General features: G+C 38.4%; 1 protein-coding gene across 1 annotated transcript in view; it reads left to right on the top strand.

The window, feature by feature from the left end:
* Nucleotides 1-20,128, top strand: part of LOC121370151 (Na(+)/H(+) exchanger protein 7-like) — a 67,097-nt gene extending 46,969 nt beyond the window's left edge. The window contains exons 6-12 of the mRNA XM_041495269.1: nt 8,053-8,080; nt 10,061-10,176; nt 13,058-13,133; nt 14,176-14,246; nt 15,182-15,293; nt 18,337-18,386; nt 20,078-20,128. Coding sequence (XP_041351203.1) covers nt 8,053-8,080; nt 10,061-10,176; nt 13,058-13,133; nt 14,176-14,246; nt 15,182-15,293; nt 18,337-18,386; nt 20,078-20,128 — 504 coding nt within the window. The remainder of the gene's footprint in view (nt 1-8,052; nt 8,081-10,060; nt 10,177-13,057; nt 13,134-14,175; nt 14,247-15,181; nt 15,294-18,336; nt 18,387-20,077) is intronic.
* The last annotated feature ends 1,916 nt before the right edge of the window (nt 20,129-22,044 follow it).

The raw sequence follows: 22,044 nt of genomic DNA, 5'->3' as shown, positions 1-22,044 counted from the left end.
GAGCGCTTCGCTGACGTTAATGTTAGACAACGTCACCGGTTCGGTGGTGGCAGCGTCAGTATCAGTAAAATGGTAGATAAGTCAACTGACGAAACTAATGTGGTGGAACCTGTTGATCTCCCGCAGAGGGGAATTGAACCAGTTGTGTTTGATAGAGGGGATTTACCTTGTAATAGACAAGAGTTAATTCTAGAGCAGGGGGCTGATCCAAAATTGTTGGCAGCTCGCACTACATTGTTAACAGAGGGTGAGATGGAGGATCAGATGTCAGGTTATGATAAGGGAATATTAATGAATAAGCGAGTTAGAGATAGGAAGGCTAGGAAGCAACTGAGCCATGCTCAGAGCAAAATAAAATCAGTGTGTGATGGGAAGGCCAGGAGTCGGAATTTTAAACCAGGGGATAAGGTGCTGCTGTACCTTCCCATTAAACGGGGTTCTGTGCAGAACAGTTATTTCGGGCCCTATGTTGTGAACAAACGGGTTAATGAGACAGGGTATGTGATAAACACTCCTGATAGGGTTAGGAAAAGTAGGTATTGTCACATCAATTTGCTAAAAGGTTATTTTGACAGACTGCCGATAGTTCCAGAGTTACCGGTCCAAATTGAGAGTCACTCAATTCCTGTGATGACGTCAAGACTGCAGAGAGAAAATTAACCAACAGCCAGATTATAGCAGACTTGAGCCCCCAGCGAGCAAAGTTGACTACGCTGATACAAGACAATGTTTCCATTTGTCAGGACCATCCAACAGTTACTAATACCTTAAGCCAGGATGTGCGCCTGGAACCCAACGCTACACCGATTCGACAGCATGCCTATCGGAGAAAACCTGGAAAACGTGCGTCTCTGAAAAAGAAAGTTCCAGTGGTCAGGTGAATGCGAGAAGTCATTCAACCGTCTCAAGCAGATGCGCTACTCGTCTCCGTGATGGCAGCACCAGACTACCGAATGCCGTTCAAGCTAGCTGTGGATTCCAGTGACGTGGGTGCTGGAGCTGTGCTGTTCCAAGATGACGAAGACGGACTGGACCATCCTAATGAAAGCCCCCAACCAGAGTTTTGAGATGGAGTCTTCTTCTGCAAGAATACCCAATTACCACTGAACATATCAAGGGCACATCCAATGTAATCGCTGATGCCCTGTCCCGAAGTTGAACGTTATGATAATGTGTTGACATTCTTGATTTCTGTTTTGTTTATATATATTTTATTTGTATACCCGGGACTCGGAGACTCAGTGTGATTACTGGTAGTCACCTTATTATTACATGTGATATAAATGCCCGGATGCGTCGGTTAACGCACTTTTGTTTTAATGTAGTATATTTCCCTATTCCTAGAGTAGAGGAAATATCCTTTTTGAGGTGGGGGTGTGTGACGGTACATGCTCTTAATTTGTTTTCGCCTGTGGCGATATTAATTGTGTTAGAGGGCCGTGTGAAGTTTCATTGCACTTAGCTCAGGTGGGCAACTTGTTACGTAATACTTCTGCGCGACGGTCCTCGAGCTGTACTTCTAATACACACCCAGCCAGGTGAGGAGGCCATGTGGCGAGTAGTTACGTAATACCTCCGCGAGTGCGGTTTTTACAATCGTGATTTGGCGACGATGGCGTCAGCCAGTCTGACGATCAGAGAAAAATATTCCGACTCTGGGAGAGGTGGAATATCAGATGATAGGTGAGGTACCGCGTTGTACCCCCAGGCGATATTCGCTGTCTCTGAGAGTTTTGAATAAATAGCTAGGGTTTAGAGATATCTAGGAGAACTAGGAAGGCTCCAGGGGATCACGGACGTCGTCCACTGAACGATCTATATTAGTTCAGACGGGACTTTGGTAAATATATATTTTCTGCTCTGTGTATAACCTTGATGTGATTGATGTGACTTTAAATATTTTAATACTGTATTATACCAATATTATTTAGACGGTGCTGCCGGTCATCTGACGCAGTATTCTGTAGGCTCACCGTTCTGATATATATATATATATATATATATATATATAGCTTAGCCAGTCATCCTAGAGGACCTAGGTAAACTGTAGGTTATTGTCTTTATTGTGATAGGTACCAGTATTAATTCTGTATTACAAGGTTATTGAATGAGTAGTTAGGGTTAATTAAAAATTAACCAGTTAGGAATAGTGTTGTAATTCCTTTATTAATTAAGTTCCCCTGGAAGCGTTTCTCCATTATCGCACGTGTGTGTGTTAGCGTTTCTCAATTATCACACGTGTGGGTGTTGTGTCACGGTGAAGTGATTAGCATATTCTGTAGGCTCACCGTTCTGATATATATATATATATAAAGCTTAGCCAGTCATCCTAGAGGACCTAGGTAAACTGTAGGTTATTGTCTTTATTGTGATAGGTACCAGTATTAATTCTGTATTACAAGGTTATTGAATGAGTAGTTAGGGTTAATTAAAAATTAACCAGTTAGGAATAGTGTTGTAATTCCTTTATTAATTAAGTTCCCCTGGAAGCGTTTCTCCATTATCGCACGTGTGTGTGTTAGCGTTTCTCAATTATTACACGTGTGGGTGATGTGTCACGGTGAAGTGATTAGCATATTGTGTAAACTAGACACCTAGAGATTAACTAATTAAGTGATCAGTTTTGTGAGAGGCGAACTGGAAAAAACAGCTCATTTTATCTTACAGACTGGACTATTGGTCTAAATTGTGAAAGAGAAAAAAAAAAAAAAAAAAGTGATCAGTTCTGGGTTGTTATTATTGTTGTTATTAATTAACTACTGCGGCAGTACATTTGTCAGCATAGGTTAATACAGATTCCAAAGTGTATTGTGTTTTTGTTGTGTTTTCTAGTGAACTAAACATGCTATAATAATATATACTTTATATAAGATCGTATCTCTGATCATACCTAGACGAGCCAAAGCGGTTTTGAACTGCCCGTTACAGAGAGATCTAATAGATATACAGTTAGGAGAGATATTTGGACAATCGTGTTTTATTCAGTTACGGGTATTATAGAATCCCCGTGACAAATGTGTTTGCTGAATGCAACAGCAGTTAATAGGGGGTATGGAGGCCTCCCCAAAAAATAATATGGGTTAGGTGTAGGGTAAGGGTTATGAAAATCACACAGTAATAATAAAGAGTCATTAATTTTGTCAAGGTTAACTTTAAAAAATTTAATCTGCAATAAAATTTGGGTATGGGCCATACCCATTTTACCCTGCTACCGTATATGAATAGTGTAATATTGCCCCTGCAGTACTATAATAATAATAATAATTATTATTATTATTTATTATTATTATTATTATTATTATTATTATATATGAATGAATGAATACATATAAATAAATAAAAATTATCAGCTTCTGAGATTATCTGAAAAAGAAAATAAATACACACCAACTACGGACAGTACACAAACTAACAGCGGGGGATTGTAACTGGAAACCGTCGGAAGGAAACGTGTTATCTGTTTGCTGCTTGAGAATTATACTGTTCTATCGACGAAATTGGGTCAAATGGAGTTATAGGTATCATTGGAAAGCTGACATTATAATCTTGAAGATGAAACCGGTTTCAGTTGCAAACTGTTACTTATAATAAAGATATTAACGGAATTATTTTGTTCTCTCAAAATAATCACTCGGTCCTAATGTTAAAATGTTCTATCTTAGCTGACCAATCATATGTTATCAAACATGAAAATGTGACACCAAAATTCTTTGATGATGGTAAGGTCAGAACCAGTCATTTTAATCTTTTGAAATCAGGTACAAATATATCTCCAAGAACAAGTTTATTGTGTTTGTAACCAAAATGGAATGTCAAAGTAAACACATGCAAAGTTTCATTACAATGTATTCAGAATAAAAATTGTCATTCGCACCCCTTGGAACCTCTGCTGAAATGTCATTGACTTGTTCCCGCGTCATGACAAGTTTATTGTTGTTGTAGGCAAGTGCACTGATTGCAATCCTAGATAGGTTTGTAACAGATTTCCCCGAGTTAAAAAAACTACATTATTTTGTTGTCTGATTCATGTGTCACGCAAAACAGAAACTCTATCACGCTCACTGCATTGAAAGAGTTTATCGCCAGATCTAGAGTCCAAATTATTCAGCAAAACTTTTGTGAAACAGGGCTCTCTTCGATTCAGGAAGTAGATAATCACCACAGCAAAATTGAAGGAAAAGACATTAAAGGTCAAAGAGCACTATAGCCCATTGAGTTTTGTTCGTTTATTGAAACAAGTCGGTAGAAGATGCAGGATAAAGAAAATGTGAAATGTTCATCGACTATTCCACTTTATAAGAAACCTATGGGCAAATCTATTGTAAAGCAGATAGAACAGTATAATTTACTGCGTAAGTTTCATTTGTTGTAATTATTATATTCTATCTCAAAGTCTTATTTTGTTTTGGAATATTTACTAATATTTTGTCGAGTTTTATATGCCCAATTGACAGTGTTCAAGTTAAAAATACATATGATATACCTGGTGCCTTGTAATAAAAGCTTATTTAGTAATACCAACACCTCAAACTTTTAAACTCAATTTCCCAACATTTCGAAAAAGTGCAGATAGAACATAATTCTTAAGCAGCGTGTTTTCGAACCGTCAATGTACCATTATTATTACAGATAAGCATAATTAATAACTATGATTCGGGACAGTTTAGCTAGTTTCGCAGATCAGTACGGTTAGAGAAGAGCAGTACAAGCCATTTTGTTTTTTTGTGATAAATTTTTCGGGAAACATGTCTCGACCCCGCACCGTAAACTTCGCTCGCCTCCGTGTAGACCTTCCCATGCTAAAATCCCTACACACGCGTCTGCAGTGGTACTGTGTACTGAGCTCCGTAAAAAAAAAAAAAAATAATAATAATAATAATAATAAACAAAATAACCCCATACCCCAAAAAATAAATAAAATAAAAAATAAATAATAATAATAATCGCTTGCTCAATCCCATGCTTAAGCAAATTTTGTTTTCTGTTGTTCCCCCCCCCCCCCCCCGATAATTGTCCGGCGGAGCGTGTCACCCCCAATAAACGGTCTCACCTCAGTCTAGACCCCCCCCCCCCCCCCCGCTAAAATTCCTGCACACGCCCCCGGGGGGGGGGGGGGGGGGCGGGTGTCAAGAAATAATATATTTTAAATTATTTTGAAGTCTCTACGGCGGCCGTGCACTGTATATACAATTCAAAGGTACTTTACACGGCTGTCATATATATAGCCTCATCAATACTCGGTTTTGTCGTACGTTTCAGACTCCTAATAAAAGAGTTCCAATTTTTAAAAAAGAAGCTGCTCACAGGTTGTCATGAGATTCCCTCAATCAAGGTTCAATTAAAATGTTTTGGGTGATCTATTAACAAAGCAGCTTGCAGACCCGCGATCGTTTGGACCATTGGTAAATTCAGCCGCAGGCGCACAGGGGTGTGTTTCAGTGTCTACCCCTCCCTCTTCCCGAATTTTCTTTTTAAAAGTTTTTTTTTTTGCGAAGCATGACCTGACATTCCCTAAAACATTTCTCACCAGTCTAGACACCCGTACTCAATTTTCTGCACATGCGCCCGTGTACATTGTTTTAGTAAAAAAAAAAAAACCCCACCCCGCTACATTATTTCATACGCATCTGCATTGGCAAAAACAGAAAAAGAAAAAAGAAACGAATTAAAAAAAAAACCTAAATAATAATACATGTAATAATAATACAAATAAAATGAAGTTTTTTGTTAGCCACTTGTGACACGTCACGTAGGCAAGCCACATGCACATTTATTTGTCGATTTCACTTCTTTTCTCTTGAAACCGCAGTCATGGGCGTACATAGGATTTTGAAATGGGGGGTTCCAAAATAGATTGCAGAGATATTAATTTCTATGATGAGTAAATATAATAATGTCAGATATATTAAATTATTTAAAAAAAGCGATTTCGGGGGGGGGGGGGGTTCGGTCGAACCCATCGAACCCCCCATGTACGCCCATGGCAATACCCCCCCCCCCCCAAGACAAATGCAGTGACGCTCCTTTTCCTTTATTACTACTAATAGTTTTCCTTTTTGTCAGCTATCTACAAGGGTTGTCGGTCAGTTAAATTACATCATGTAAAGATTCGCAGCAAAGTGACCGGTGCGAATTTGCAGAATCGCAGCAAGTTGTTACTGGTGTGGAACAAAATAGTCTGATAGCCAATTTGGTTTTAAACATCCGTCCCTCAAACCACATATATAATGAATTCTTTCACAGCTGACGCAAGTTGCACGTGAGTCAGTTTAACAATTTATTTTTTAAAATTTGTGTTTAACTTTTATGACTTGAAGCTGTTAATACCGAAGTACATGGTCAATATAATAATAATAATAATAAACAGTTCTATGTAATTCTTGTTGAAATAAAAGTTTTACAAAATTGCCGATCCGTTGATCGGCGAATTTTTTTAAACATATTTTTTCCCCCAAGACCGCCGAAACCGCCGAGCCGACCGCTGAGCCGATCGCCGATATTGCCACTTTGGTTGGTTCGCGTACATGTACCTTGCAACAACCTAGCTGCAAGCATGCATTTTTTGTGGGGTTATGTAAAAGTTGAATAACCCTTATTAGTACATATAAGTACATATACGATGACATAACGTCATTAATCATTTTCACATATTTTATCTTTCCAGCGAACACTTTATAATACATTAAAAATAGGAAAATTGACAAAACCAAAAAACTGCTAATTGATCAGTAGCTTTAAAGAATTGACTAAATGTGGTGTGGTGGACGTGGGTAAATTTTTTGCAAAAACAACAGTTGACCTGAGCAATAACTGATAACCTACTGTACTTACTGCTGTGTTTTGGTGAAATTTTTTGTTATTTTAGTTTAGTTAGTTTATTATTGTAGTTTAGTCCATCTGTTTATAAAATATGACATTTGTAAAAATGTTTGCCCTATGCTAAAGGTAATAGAATTCTTGCCCTATGCTACAGTAATAGAATGCTTGCCCTATGCTACAGTAATAGAATTCTTGCCCTAAGCTACAGTAATAGAATTCTTGCTCTAAGCTACAGTAATAGGATGCTTGCCCTATGCTACAGTAATAGAATGTTTTCCCTGTGCTACAGTAATAGAATGCTTGCCCTGTGCTACAGTAATAGAATGCCTGCCCTGTGCTACAGTAATAGAATGGTTTCCCTATGCTACAGTAATAGAATGGTTTCCCTATGTTACAGTAATAGAATGGTTTCCTATGTTACAGTAATAGAATGCCTGCCCTGTGCTACAGTAATAGAATGGTTTCCCTATGTTACAGTAATAGAATGGTTTCCCTATGTTACAGTAATAGAATACCTGCCCTATGCTACAGTAATAGAATGCTTGCCTCGAATGCAGTAACAAAGGAATGATGTGTATAATTCTAATAATTCATATATCTAACCAGTTGTATATAGTCTAAAGTTGATTGTATATAGTACAAACAGATTATAAACGATCATTGATGAAAATCCCAAGGATTTTCCAAAACCACATGTAATAAACATCCCATTCTTTTGAGAATGCTGTGTGTATATATATATATATAGAGAGAGAGAGGAGAGAGAGAGAGAGAGAGAGAAGGGGGGGGGGGGGGAGATTCATCACGAGTGTTCTTTAATATAGAAAATATCATCCGAGTCTACCGATTAACTAGACGAGGTTGATATTTTACATATTAAAAAACATGAGTAGTGAATTTTGTTTATCATTTAACACTTCTAAAATAACATTTTAAGTCAGTTTTTACAGTAATATGACGTCACGATTAGCACAAAATAGTTTGACGTCATGCATTTCAACTAAATCTGTGAAATGTTACGCTCAGGTATACAGGTCTTGTTGGCTTATAAACAAATGACCCATCCACAGCAACACATTACCTAGAGACCTTGCACATTTGCATACCATTATTAACCGGGTTAGTACACTAAATTTAACACATGGGTTTATGACATGGATATCATGGGTAAGTTATAGGATAAATATATATATTTAAATATGAATTTATTTTGTTATTTGTTTCTTTTCATAGGGAACAGTTCTGGCATGTTTCATGTTGGGTATGTATGCAGCCGGCGTGTTAACAATGACCATGAATGGATGGCTTTCAGTTTCAGTTTTAGTTTCACAAATTATCACTTCAGGGGCAGAGACTGGGAGGGTTGGGGGGGGGGGGGGGGTCATATACCACCCCACCCCGCACCCCCTTGTTGAGGCTAAAACAATGTTTTACAGTGCTTTGTTAGGCTATTCATATAGGTGTCCAGGGAAAACAAAAGTGTCCACTAGGTTCATATTTGAACACACACACATCCCACCACCCCCACCCCACACCCCACACATACATCCCCCCACCCTCCACCACCCTGCAACATCTAAGCACTTGTTGGTAGGTGGGTGGCCTAAAGGTTTTGCCAAAGTTGATTTCTAAAGCTGCAGTCACACCTTCCTAAATTATGACATTGTGTCCTGATGCAAAATACAATCAGTTACTGTTTTAATAAAATCATGTTTTTGCTACTAATTATTATAGGCAAGTACCTAATTGATATGACCAATAGGGTTGGGTGTAGATTCATCTCTGTCAGTACGTAGGCTGGCCAATTCGCCTGTTTTTCATTCCAGCCAGTAATCATACTATTGGAATGTTCAGATGCCACACACTTAATTAGAGAAGAAACATGCTGTCACCATGCCATGAGCTACTCTTTAATATGCATTATCCCACAGACAAGAGAGTACATACCATAGTCTGTGTTAAACCAGTTGAAGTAAGAAATAGGCCAATGGATCCACTGACGGGGATCGAACCTAAATCAAATGTGCATGAGGCAAGTGCTTTTCTAGTGATTTGCTCATCCTAGTCAATGTCCAATGATTGGTGTATCAAAGGCTGCGTATGGCATGTTCTTACAATAGCCAAATAGTCATCATTTAAACAGCACTGTCCTTTTCTTCCTTTTGTTACTCGCACTTTATTTTGTGTGCATTGTCCATTAATCAGGTTCAGATGCCAAATGACTTCTTTAGGAATAATTGCTTAGGTTGTTGTCTAGATGTCTCTCTGTCTCCATATCTCCCTCTAACTCTTTCTCTCTCTCACTATCTGTCTCTCTCTCTCTCTCTCTCTCTCTCTCTCTCTCTCTCTCTCTCTCTCTCTCTCTCTCTCTCTCTCTCTCTCTCTCTCTCTCTCTCTCTCTCTCTCTCTCTCTCTCTCTCTCTCTCTCTCTCTCTCTCTCTCTCTCTCTCTCACTCACTATCTCTCTCTCTCTCTCTCTCTCTCTCTCTCTCTCACTCACTATCTCTTTCTCTCTCTCTCTCTCTCTCTCTTCTCTCTCTCCTCTCTCCTCTCTCTCTCTCACTCACTATCTCTCTCTCTCTCTCTGTCTCTCTCTCTCTCTCTCTCTCTCTCTCTCTCTCTCTCTCTCTCTCTCTCTCTCTCTCTCTCTCTCTCTCTCTCTCTCTCTCTCTCTCTCTCTCCCTCCCCCCTGCTCTCCTCCGTTCTGTATAGAACAGAGGTTACGGTGCACACCACCATTTACTTCATATTTGCATTCATTTCAAAATAAGGGGCGAGATGTAGCCCAGTTGTAAAGGGCTCTCTTGAGAGAGAGAGATAGTGGAGAGAGAGAGACTCTCTCTCCACTATCTCTCTCGCTCTTTCACTCTCTCTCTCTCTCTCTCTCTCTCTCTCTCTCTCTCTCTCTCTCTCTCTCTCTCTCTCTCTCTCTCTCTCGCTCTCTCTCTCTCTCTCTCTCTCCACTATATCTCTCTCTCGCTCGCTCTCTCTCTCTCTCTCTCCTCCACTATCTTTCTCTCCTCCACTATCTCTCCCTCCCTCTCTCTCTCTCCCCTCCACTATCTCTCCTTCACTATCTCTCTCTCTCTCTCTCTCTCTCTCTCTCTCTCTCTCTCCCTCTCCCTCTCCCACTCCCTCTCCCTCTCCCTCTCTCTCTCCCTTTCCTCCCCCTCCCTTTCTCTCTGCCTCTCTTAATCATACTGAGGGAGTAGTCTTACTGATGTAATGTTTTATTATCTAGGTCTCACTCTGTATGGGTTGGCCATCAGTGGTGCTATGGGTGTGTTACCGATGCCAATGTCTCTAGTTCAGATTCTTGTCTTCTCGTCGTTAATAGTAGCAGTGGATCCCGTTGCAGTGAGTAATTTATAGGTTTCATATCCGTCTGTCTGTCCTACATATAGTTTTCCGGACATTTTTTTCACAGTGCCTCAAAATATTCAGCTGAAATTTTGTGTATGGTTTTATCATGTACTGTTACAGATCAAGTTTGATTTAAATGGCGATTTACCCATTTTTATAGAGTTATGGCCCTTCAATTTATGACATTAAAATGTTTCATTTTTTTGTAATGACTCAAAATATTAAACTGAAATTTTGTATGTACATGTACTGGTATAGATAATCAAGTTTAACTTTCATTGTGATTGACCCATTTTTCTCAGAGTAATATCTATTGAATTGAGGAGATACGGAAATGCATTGGGCCCAGAAGGGGACATGTATTACTTTAAAGTGCTGTGCCAGACCATACACTAAAATTTCAAATTCCATAATTAAATGCTTTCTTAATTCATTGCAATAATATTTTACACCGATATGTAAATCAATAATTACGAAAATGACGCATAAAAGTATTAAAACATCACTCCCGTAGAACACTGCCGGAAACAACCGAGTAAAATTCTCGGTAAAAACATTTGCTTCACTGAAACCTACCACGAGATGACTTCCAGCGCAAGTGAAAGTGGGACCGACAACGACTGCCAAGCTCATTGATCATGCGATTCTTCTTTCGATGATGAATAGTGTAGTAATGACGACTGGACTAATATTTGTGCAACACAACAAATAATGCCTTATCAGTTTGAACCTGGAACATCTTCCGACGAACCACCGGCCTGACTGATGACGATGAAAATGGTTGTGGAGACAGCTTACCACTAATTTACAACTTTTATTCTTGTTTTGTTCTTCAGCTTTTCGTGCGAATTATTTTGCTACACTGTATATTCTAATACTTGTGATGTAGTAGAAAAGACGATAAATAACTCTTGAATTCTACGAGTCAAGTGGACACGATATCGGTAATTTTAAGAAATAAACAAAAACGACTTTTAGTCCGTCCCATCCCTCTATGAAGATGGGTTTTTTTGTGAATAATTTCAGTTTAGTTTGACGTAAAAAAAAAAAGTAAAAGTGTTTTGGAAATAACAAAACAATACTATTTTTTGTGTGCAGTTGTGAAAACAGTCTGCTCAGAAATAAATAACTTATTTTAATTTTAAAAAATAAACAAAAACGACTTAGTCCGTCCCATCCATCTGTGAAGATGTTTTTTTGTGTGAATAATTTCACTTTATTTTGACGTAAAAAAAAAAGTAAGTGTTTTGGAAATAACAAAACAATACTATTTTTTGTGTGCAGTTGTGAAAACAGTCTGCTCAGAAATAAATAACTTATAGCACATTCCATAGTATGAAAAAAGGTTTTCTCTGGAAAGGTATATTAAAATTAATTTAATGTATTTTCTTTCTTTTTTTACAAAAAAACCCCTACATTTTTGTAGGATGGGACGGACTAGGCTATAGATACTTACTTGTCCGTACTTTATTGTTTTAATTTTCTCGAACTGTAAAGAAAAATCTCACAAATGAACGAGATGCAAATGACAACAAATCGGATCTCGATGATTGCACAAACCGTGCATGAGAAAACAAACTGACCGGAGTTGAAAGCATAACGCAATTTGGGACATTGATGATATGCACCCCAAGGTCGTTTCGGTGTGGATGGCATCGGCTTGTCATTTGTTTTGTGTCGCAGTAAAATTGTTGGTACGGCATCTTTTTTTAAAAGCCATAACACATGGTATTCCTATATCTCGCTTAAGCCGACAAGCCAGTTCGGATGAATCGCAACTAAAGTGTCTGCTGTTGCAACTGTCTCCGGCATTTTCTTCCTGTCCAGTATTTCCACGTTGTTTTAATCAAATTCACACACAGCTTTCTCACAGCAACATTACTAGGAAATGCGTGAAGACTAAATTTATCGGTTTTTGTATTGCTACAGCCGCCACCAACACGCCGTTTAACCATAATAAACACAAAAGAAGCAATGAACAATGGCGCTGACTATCGAAAGGAGTTCCCTTCGTGACGTCACAGATCATGACGAAACGAATTCAGCTGGTTCTGTTTTTCAGGGGAATATTTTTAAATGGAAAATATACCGGTATATAATTTTTTTACATTTTTTAAAATAATTTTCTAATCATATTAAATAATATTTTGATTGATATAGCTCAATACATCATACATCTGGAACAGCACTTTAACAGTACTCTCAGAATGCTTATTAAGCTTTATAGTTACACGTTTTATTTTTAGTACCAGTGAGTTTCTTATACATGTAGTAACATATAGACCAGTGGACGTAATCATTATAGTAGTAATGGTGTTATCTAATTATTCTATGTTTCCGACTAAAACTCTTAAATTAGCAGAAGCATGGAATTCAACTAAATTCTCAACCTATAGAACTTTACAATTGCTGTTTTTATAATTTAGGACCCAAGGGTGATTAATGTGATGTTTTCTGGGAGCCTATTAAAATTTCTAACTAAGAATAAATAAAATGCGGGAAAAAGAAAAGTAGAGGGACAGAGAATCAACTGGTTATAGATATTCCTATTCTTATGATGATTACCATCATCATCGTCATCATCATCATTGTCATCATCATCATGAATATTATTATTATCATCATCATCGTTGCCATTATCATCATCATTGTCATCATCATCAATATTATTATTATTATTATTATCATTATCATCATCATCATTATCAATATTATTATCATCATCATCATCACCACCATCATCATTATCATCATCATCACCATCATCATTATCATCATCATCATCACCATCATCATCATCATCATTATCAATATTATTATTATTATCATCATTATCATCATCATCATCATCATCGTTATTCTGTTGTCTTTGCAGGTTCTTGCCGTGTTTTCTGAAGTCGGTGTCAACCATGTTTTATATTTTCTTTTATTTGGAGAATCATTGCTCAATGGTGAGTTCCACATTCATAGCATGAATGCTATTAACATCAGTAGAATATAGCATTCACATCAGTAATGACACCATATAACCGTAAATAAAATGTGTTGAGTGTGTAATTAAATAAAACATTTCCTTCCTTCCCATCAGTAACACAAGATACATTGTACTCATCAATGTGCAGTATCAACACTGTGAATGATATTCACATCAATAACATATTCCCATCAATAGCAAAAGATACACATGAACATACAGTATCAACACCATGAATGCCATTAACATAAAAAATATAGCATTCCCATCAGTAACAAAAGATGCACATCAACGTGCAGCATCAACACAGTGAATGCTATTAACATCAAAAACATAGCATTCCCATCAGTAACACAAGATACACATCAATGTGCAGCATCAACACAGTGAATGCTATTAACATCAAAAACATAGCATTCCCATCAGTAACACAAGATACACATCAACGTGCAGCATCAACACAGTGAATGCTATTAACATCAATAACATAGCATTCACATCAATAACACAAGATGCACATCAACGTGGAGCATCAACACTGAATGCTATTAACATCAATAACATAGCATTCACATCAGTAACACAAGATGCACATCAACGTGCAGCATCAACACAGTGAATGCTATTAACATCAATAACAGCATTCACATCAGTAACACAAGATACACATCAATAACTGCACATTCCCCTCAGAGTAAGCCAACAGTTCGAAGACATTTATTAAGAAAATTAATGTGCATGATCTGATGTAAAAGGTTAGTAAAAAAAATAGACATATTCATGATTGCAGCTTTAAATTTTAAGCAATGTTCAGATGACTCATTAAGCAAACATTCCTTTCCTTTGTAAAACTAGTAAGTCAGGTTTACCTTACTAAGCTGTGAAATGATGAATCAGGGCTCCCCAATTCTGACATCATTGATGTTTTGTGGGGCAATAAAATGCAATTGTTTGTACTTTGAACTGAGAAAAAAACACCAAACAAAACCCCTGTAGTAAGTCATTGTTTCAATTTTCAGATGGTGTTACTGTGGTCCTCTATAAAGTGATGCAGAATTACAATACAATGCAGAACATACACCCTGAACATGTACGTGTCCGGATTTGTGATTATCAGTGTATCCAGCAATGGTTCATGCTACTGGAATAATTGCTTGGTTTCTTTCTCTTTCTGTGTGTGTCTGTCTGTCTGTCTGTCTGTGTCTGTCTCTCTCTCTCTCTCTCTCTCTCTCTCTCTCTCTCTCTCTCTCTCTCTCTCTCTCTCTCTCTCTCTCTCTCTCTCTCTCTCTCTCTAACAGAGGTTACGGTTGCACACCACCATTTACTTTATATTTGCATTCATTTTAAAATAAGGGGCGAGATGTACATGTTGTAGCCCAGTGGTAAAGCACGCGATCGGTTTGGGATCGATCCCTGTCAGTGGACCCATTGAGCTATTTCACGCTCCAGCCAGTGCACCACAACTGGTACATCAAAGGCTGTGGTATGTGCTACCCGGTCTATGGGATGGTGCATATTAAAGATCCCTTGCTGCTAATCGAAAAAGAGTAACCCATGAAGTGGTGACAGCGGGTTTCCTCTCTCAGTATCTGTGTTGTCCTTAACCATATGATTGACGCCATATAACCATAAATAAATGTGTTGAGTGCATCGTTAAATAAAACATTTCTTTCTTTCCATAGCCCAGTGGTAAAGCGCTCACTTGATGTGTGGTTGGTTTGGGATCGATCCCTGTCGGTGGGCCCATTGGGCTATTTCTCGCTCCAGCCAGTGCACCACGACTGGTACATCAAAGGCAATGGTATGTGCTATCCTGTCTATGAGATGGTGCATATAAAAGATCCCTTGCTGCTAATCGAAAAGAGTAGCCCATGAAGTAGCGACAGCGGGTTTCCTCTCTCAATATCAATGTGGTCGTTAATCATATGTCCGACGTCATAACCGTAAATGAAATGTGATGAGTGCGTCGTTAAATAAAACATTTCCTCCTCCTTCTTCATTTCAAACTAAGTTCTGCTTTTTCAGATTGTTCTGGGTGTTGTTAAGTTCATCGTCGTGTGTCTCGGTGGTTTTATTCTCGGTGTGCTGGCAGGAGCCGGTACGGCAATTCTCACACGGTTTACCAGCAAGGTCAAAGGTAATTAGCACGGTTTATATTTGATGTACAGTGTCAACTATAGATGACACTACATGTACGTATCTTGAGGGGGTTGGGGGAGTGTAGAGGGTGGGGGTGGGTGGAGGGGTGAGATCTAGCTCACCAAAGAGAGCTTGCCTGAAGTCCTTGGATCAAACTCACTCAATGGACCCATTGGATTTCCCCCATCTCAACCAGTGCCTGGTATATCAAAAGCCATGGTATGTGCTGTATGTCTGTTGGAAAGTGTATGTAAAAGATTGTAGTATCAAATGTAGAGAATACTACATGAGTGGCTGTTTGATACTATTTATCTTACAACAAGTTAATTAAAAATATATCTAATGAATAAAAGCGAGTTAGATACATTTTTAAACCTCTAAAACCAGGTTTTAAACAAATTTAAATTACTTTTCCAAATAAAATGTATTTACAGCACTTGCAGTTAACTTATGTGTCAGCAATCAGTTTCAAGTTAGCTTACATGTCATAGAGCTATCAATTCCGATCATGCTTATTTCATTGGATAGTATGGCTGTGGCAACTGGGTCATCACCTAGGAGCAGCCAGTCACATCACATGTCAAACTGATAACACACATGCCATATGAGATGTTAAATAACACGTGAATAAAGGCCATGTGCTATCCTGTCTGTGGGAGGGTGCATATAAAATTACTGATGGAAAAATGTAGCGGGTTTCCTCTCTAAGACTGCATGTCAAAATTACCAAATGTTTGACATCCAATAGCTGGGGTGTTGGGGGGTGGGGGGGACGTAGCTCAGTGGTAAAGAGCTTGATCTCCATCTGTGGGCCCATTGGGCTATTTCCCGTTCCAGCCAGTGCACCACATCTGGTATATCAAAGGACGTTGTATGTGCTGTCCTGTCTGTGGGATGGTGCATATAAAAGATCCCTTAATTGCTACTAATGAAAAAATGTAGCAGATTTCCTTTCAGACTATATGTCAGAATTACAAAATGTTTGACGTACAATAGCCAATGATTAATAAATCAATGTGCTCTAGTGGTGTTATTAAACAAAACAAACTGTAACTGTTTTAAGGTCCACAATCATGGCACATTATTAATAATATAGTATACAAAAAAATACATAAAGATTACATTATTAACCATAAAAAAACAAAAATACCACCCCAATTATTAATAAAAATTGTAAAATGCTCGGGGGGAAAAAACACTGATCCAGTCGAGTTGACCCGCATCTGACCTGTGACGTAGCATCAGGTAAATTCCACTCATTCATTAGTAGGTTAGCATGGTGACAGCATGTAATGATTCTTCGGAAAATAGCTTATTCTTATCGGACGTTAGTCTGGACATTTTGGACTTGTCACATTTGTCTATTTATTCTAATGCTACCTCGATTGGTGAGGAAGAAGGAGAAAATCTGTTGGGGGTACTTCCCTATCAGTTTGAACCGTAGTACACCGACGATGATCTGTCGAGCCAAATACGGTCAGCCTATTTGCAGCACGGAGCCCGGACGTAGCCCGGAGACAAAAACAAAGTCTTAATGTTAATGCCGAGGTGTACCTTGCTCATATTTGGCACAAAGATACACCTCAACACGATGCATTTATATATGTTAAAAAAAAAATACTAGTTAATATTAACTGATGACTGGATAGCATTTAAATAATTAATGTATTGCAATTATTATTAAAAACAACAAATACACGTACATACATTAAATATGTTTTTAAAAAACATCAATAAATATATTAAAGTAGGCGCATTCATCGTCAGTCTAATCATTACTTGGTTACAGACATCTACGATTGGTACCGTACCTATTTCGTTTACAAAATATGAAAATAGAAGATTTTATTGTTTGAAGTTAATCATTTAATTGGCTTATTTGCAAAAGCAATACATGTCTACAGATTTCGCAGACATCGGTAGCTCGGACAGCATGTGACACAGTCTGCTCACTACGAGATCAAGGAATCTAAGTGGTTGTGTGTGTACTGCCAATATGCTACGGTATCTGTGATTATGTAATGTCGTTGTAAAGAGGTGTTTTCAAATGTCGGATGCACGTTTGTTCCTAATTTGCCCTGTCGGTGTCAGAAGAGGTGAATTCCATTGTAATGAACAGAATAACACTGGTGTACGTTTGTTCCCTGTGGTCGGATGGTGTAAATGTCGCAGTAACGATGGTCATTGTAACGAGGTCTGACTGTATATGTTAAAACAATAAATGTAGGAATTATTTTTTTTTGAAAAAATTGCATTAACATTCAGTAGGCCTGTCTGTTTTTGTCTTCGGGCGATGTTTGTGATATCGTTATGTACAGCCCGAACATGAAAAATGCGATTTTTTTCAAAAAAATATTTTTCATACATTTATTAAAAACATAAATGTATCGTGTTGAGGTGTATCTTTGTGCCAAATATGAACAATGTACACCTCGGCATTAACATTCGGGCTTTGTTTTTGTCTCCGAGCTGCAAATTACGCATTCATGTTATGCCGGTTAACGCATCACGGGGTCACGTGACTTGACTCTTGGAGTTCAGAGGCTTTTTGACAAGCGATGGGGAAAAACATGACTTTTTATTGCGAATATATTAAAAATGGGTAAAAAATTATTTATTTATTTTATTGATATTTCATATATATTGTAAAAGGTATACGTAGATACCAAACAATAGTAAATTACGTTTTTGATAAATGTAGACGTTTAAGATATGTACGATACACATTGTATATTGATGATGAAAATGTTTCTTATTGTATTTGTTATTGATTTCAGTACTATACAACCTCTTGTTATTTACACGATGGTATATTTCGGTTTTCTTCTAGTATTAAAGATATGTGATATACATGTATATTGATGTTGAAAATGTTTCTTATTGTATTTGTTGTTGATTTCAGTACTATACAACCTCTTGTTATTTACACGATGGTATATTTCGGTTTTCTTCTAGTAATAAAGATACATTGTATGTGATATACACTGTATGGTGATAATGATAATGTTTCTTGTTGTATTATATTTTGTTGTTGATTTCAGTACTACAACCACTTGTTATATACACGATGGCATATATCGGTTTTCTTCTAGTATTTAATATATACTACTCAAAAGAATTTAAGGGTCAGACGATATTTTCGACATTATTTTCTGAATGTCAATTATATTAGCTAGACCATAATGTCACGCATGGTATTGTTCCATTTTGACGAAAGTGGGTCTAAGCAACCCATAAATGAATTAAAATCCACTGTCATTGACACTGTCGACTAGTTCTAATGGCGAAAACATGCTTACATTTGCACGTAAATTAGGGCGAAAGCGAAAGGTCTGCTAAATGCCCATAACTTGCTTTTTCACAAAGCGCTTCATTTGCACGCTTTGCACGTGTATTCCATGTTCCCAATGCTGAATTTCCGTATAATTGGAGCTTGCGTTCGTGTACGGTGCACACTCCAAATTCGACAATGGTACGACTTCAACTGACTATCGAAGATCGAGGAAGGGCTATTGCTTGGCTTCAGGATGGCAATACGCAAAGAAATGTTGCTCTGAGACTTGGTGTCAATCAGAGTGTCGTTGGCCGACTGTGGCAACGGTACCAAGCAACGAATTCTGTTCGAAATCGTCCACGTTCGGGAAGACCCCTAAGCACTACAAATAGAGAGGACCGCTACATCACCAATATGGCTCTACGTCAATGCACAACCACTGCACGCCGATTACGTGACAATCTGCGGACTGCGACTGGAACTCGAGTGTCTGATCAAACCATACGCAATCGTCTGAGAGCCAATAATCTACGCTGCCGTCGCCAGGCTGTTCGACCACCACTCCTACCACGTCACAGAACGGCCAGACGTCACTGGTGCACGCTTCATCTGCGGTGGCAACGTGTTCAGTGGGGTCGAGTGATGTTCACTGATGAGTCCAGGTTTAGTCTCCAGTTCAACGACGGTCTGGTTCGTGTCTACAGACGTCCTGGGGAGCGCTTCGCTGATGTTAACGTTAGACAACGTCATCGGTTCGGTGGTGGCAGCGTCATGGTGTGGGGCGGCATCTCTATCCACCACAGGACCCCCCTCTATGTGGTGGATGGCAATCTGAATGGAATCCGCTATCTGAATGAGATTATCCGGCCGTTGGTTCTCCCAGGCCTTCAGCAGATTGGCGGCGGGTCAGTTTTGCAGGATGACAATGCCAGACCCCACCGCGCCAGGGTGGTAACGGACTTTCTCAGACAACAAGGTATCGCCAGGATGGATTGGCCAGCATATTCGCCTGACTTGGCCCCAATAGAGAACGCCTGGGACGAATTAGACAGGAGAGTTCGGGATAACCATGCCCCTCCGGCCAACCTTCATGATCTGGGTCAACTTCTTATGGCAGAGTGGCAGACCATTCCCCAAGAGTTCTTCAGACGTCTGATCAACAGCATGAGGCAACGATGTGTCGAGTGTATTCGCGCCAGGGGTGGATTCACACACTATTAAACGAATGTTCTAATGTGTAAAATCCATGTTTGACAACCTTCAACTTTGACAGCATGTCATGTGACTTTCTTGTATACAGTGACGTTTATTTGTGGTTTTTTGTAAATATGGAACAATAAATAAAAAATTTGGTGTAGTTTACATCATCAACCTAATACACTCTGAAACTTATTTGGTTATAAATTTTTTACCCTTAAATTCTTTTGAGTAGTAATATATATGATATACATTATAAGATGATGATGATGATGTTTTCTTGTTGTATTATATTCTGTTGTTGATTTCAGTACTACAACCACTTGTTATATACACGATGGCATATCTCGGCTTTCTTCTAGTATTTAATATATATGATATACATTATAAGATGATGATGATAATGTTTCTTGTTGTGTTATATTTTATTTCAGTACTACAACCACTTGTTATATACACGATGGCATATCTCGGCTTTCTTCTAGTATTTAATATATGTGATATACATTATAAGATGATGATGATAATGTTTGTTGTTGTATTATATTTTGTTTCAGTACTACAACCACTTGTTATATACACGATGGCATATCTCGGTTTTCTTCTTGCTGAACTCTTTGAATTCTCGGGTATTATCAGGTCTGCCTCTTTCTCTTTTATCACTTTCTCATCTCTCTACAATATATACATTTCATTTCTACTTATATTCATGCTTATATCGAATTAAGGTTCAAGCGCACTGTCCTGGGCACACACTTCACCTATCTGAGCTGTCTGTCCAGAACAGTGGGTTAATTGTTAGCGGTTAGTAAGAGAAAAGAGGGTGTAGTGGCCTTACATCTACCCACTGAGTCGTTAAAACTTGCTGTGGGTGGGAGCCGGTACCAGCCGGGCTGCGAACCCAGTACCTACCAGCCTTATATCCGATGGCTTAAACACAACACCACCAAGGCCGGTCCAAGATAGCCTACTTATGCTACAAAGTAATCAAGATAGCCTACTTGCGCTACAAAGTAATCAAGATAGCCTACTTGCGCTACAAAGTAATCAAGATAGCCTACTTGCGCTACAAAGTAATCAAGATAGCCTACTTACGCTACAAAGTAATCAAGATAGCCTACTTACGCTACAAAGTAATCAAGAGTGGTTTTACAAAACTTGATACTTAAGTCCACAAGATATCAGTTTTAGAAAATGATTATTTTCAAAACAAATGTTTTTATTTATAACATGGCTGATATAAACCAGCTGCATATCCCCTTATATATGGCTGATATAAACCATATGGTGCTGCATATCCCCTTATATATGGCTGATATAAACCAGCTGCATATCCCCTTATATATGGCTGATATAAACCAGCTGCATATCCCCTTATATATGGCTGATATAAACCAGCTGCATATCCCCTTATATATGGCTGATATAAACCAGCTGCATATCCCCTTATATATGGCTGATATAAACCAGCTGCATATCCCCTTATATATGGCTGATATAAACCAGCTGCATATCCCCTTATATATGGCTGATATAAACCAGCTGCATATCCCCTTATATATGGCTGATATAAACCGGCTGCATATCCCCTTATATATGGCTGATATAAACCAGCTGCATATCCCCTTATATATGGCTGATATAAACCAGCTGCATATCCCCTTATATATGGCTGATATAAACCGGCTGCCTATCCCCTTATATATGGCTGATATAAACCGGCTGCCTATCCCATAATATATGGCTGATATAAACCAGCTGCCTATCCCCTAATATATGGCTGATATAAACCAGCTGCATATCCCCTTATATATGGCTGATATAAACCAGCTGCATATCCCCTTATATATGGCTGATATAAACCAGCTGCATATCCCCTTATATATGGCTGATATAAACCAGCTGCATATCCCCTTATATATGGCTGATATAAACCAGCTGCATATCCCCTTATATATGGCTGATATAAACCAGCTGCATATCCCCTAATATATGGCTGATATAAACCAGCTGCATATCCCCTAATATATGGCTGATATAAACCAGCTGCATATCCCCTTATATATGGCTGATATAAACCAGCTGCATATCCCCTTATATATGGCTGATATAAACCAGCTGCATATCCCCTTATATATGGCTGATATAAACCAGCTGCATATCCCCTTATATATGGCTGATATAAACCAGCTGCATATCCCCTAATATATGGCTGATATAAACCAGCTGCATATTCCCTTATATAAACCAGCTGCATATCCCCTAATATATGGCTGAT

The sequence above is a fragment of the Gigantopelta aegis genome, chromosome 1 (assembly GCF_016097555.1).
Source record: "Gigantopelta aegis isolate Gae_Host chromosome 1, Gae_host_genome, whole genome shotgun sequence".
NCBI classification, from domain to species: Eukaryota; Metazoa; Mollusca; class Gastropoda; order Neomphalida; family Peltospiridae; genus Gigantopelta; species Gigantopelta aegis.
The sequence above is the reverse complement of the archived record's forward strand: the minus strand, read 5'-3'. Positions and strand labels throughout refer to the sequence as shown.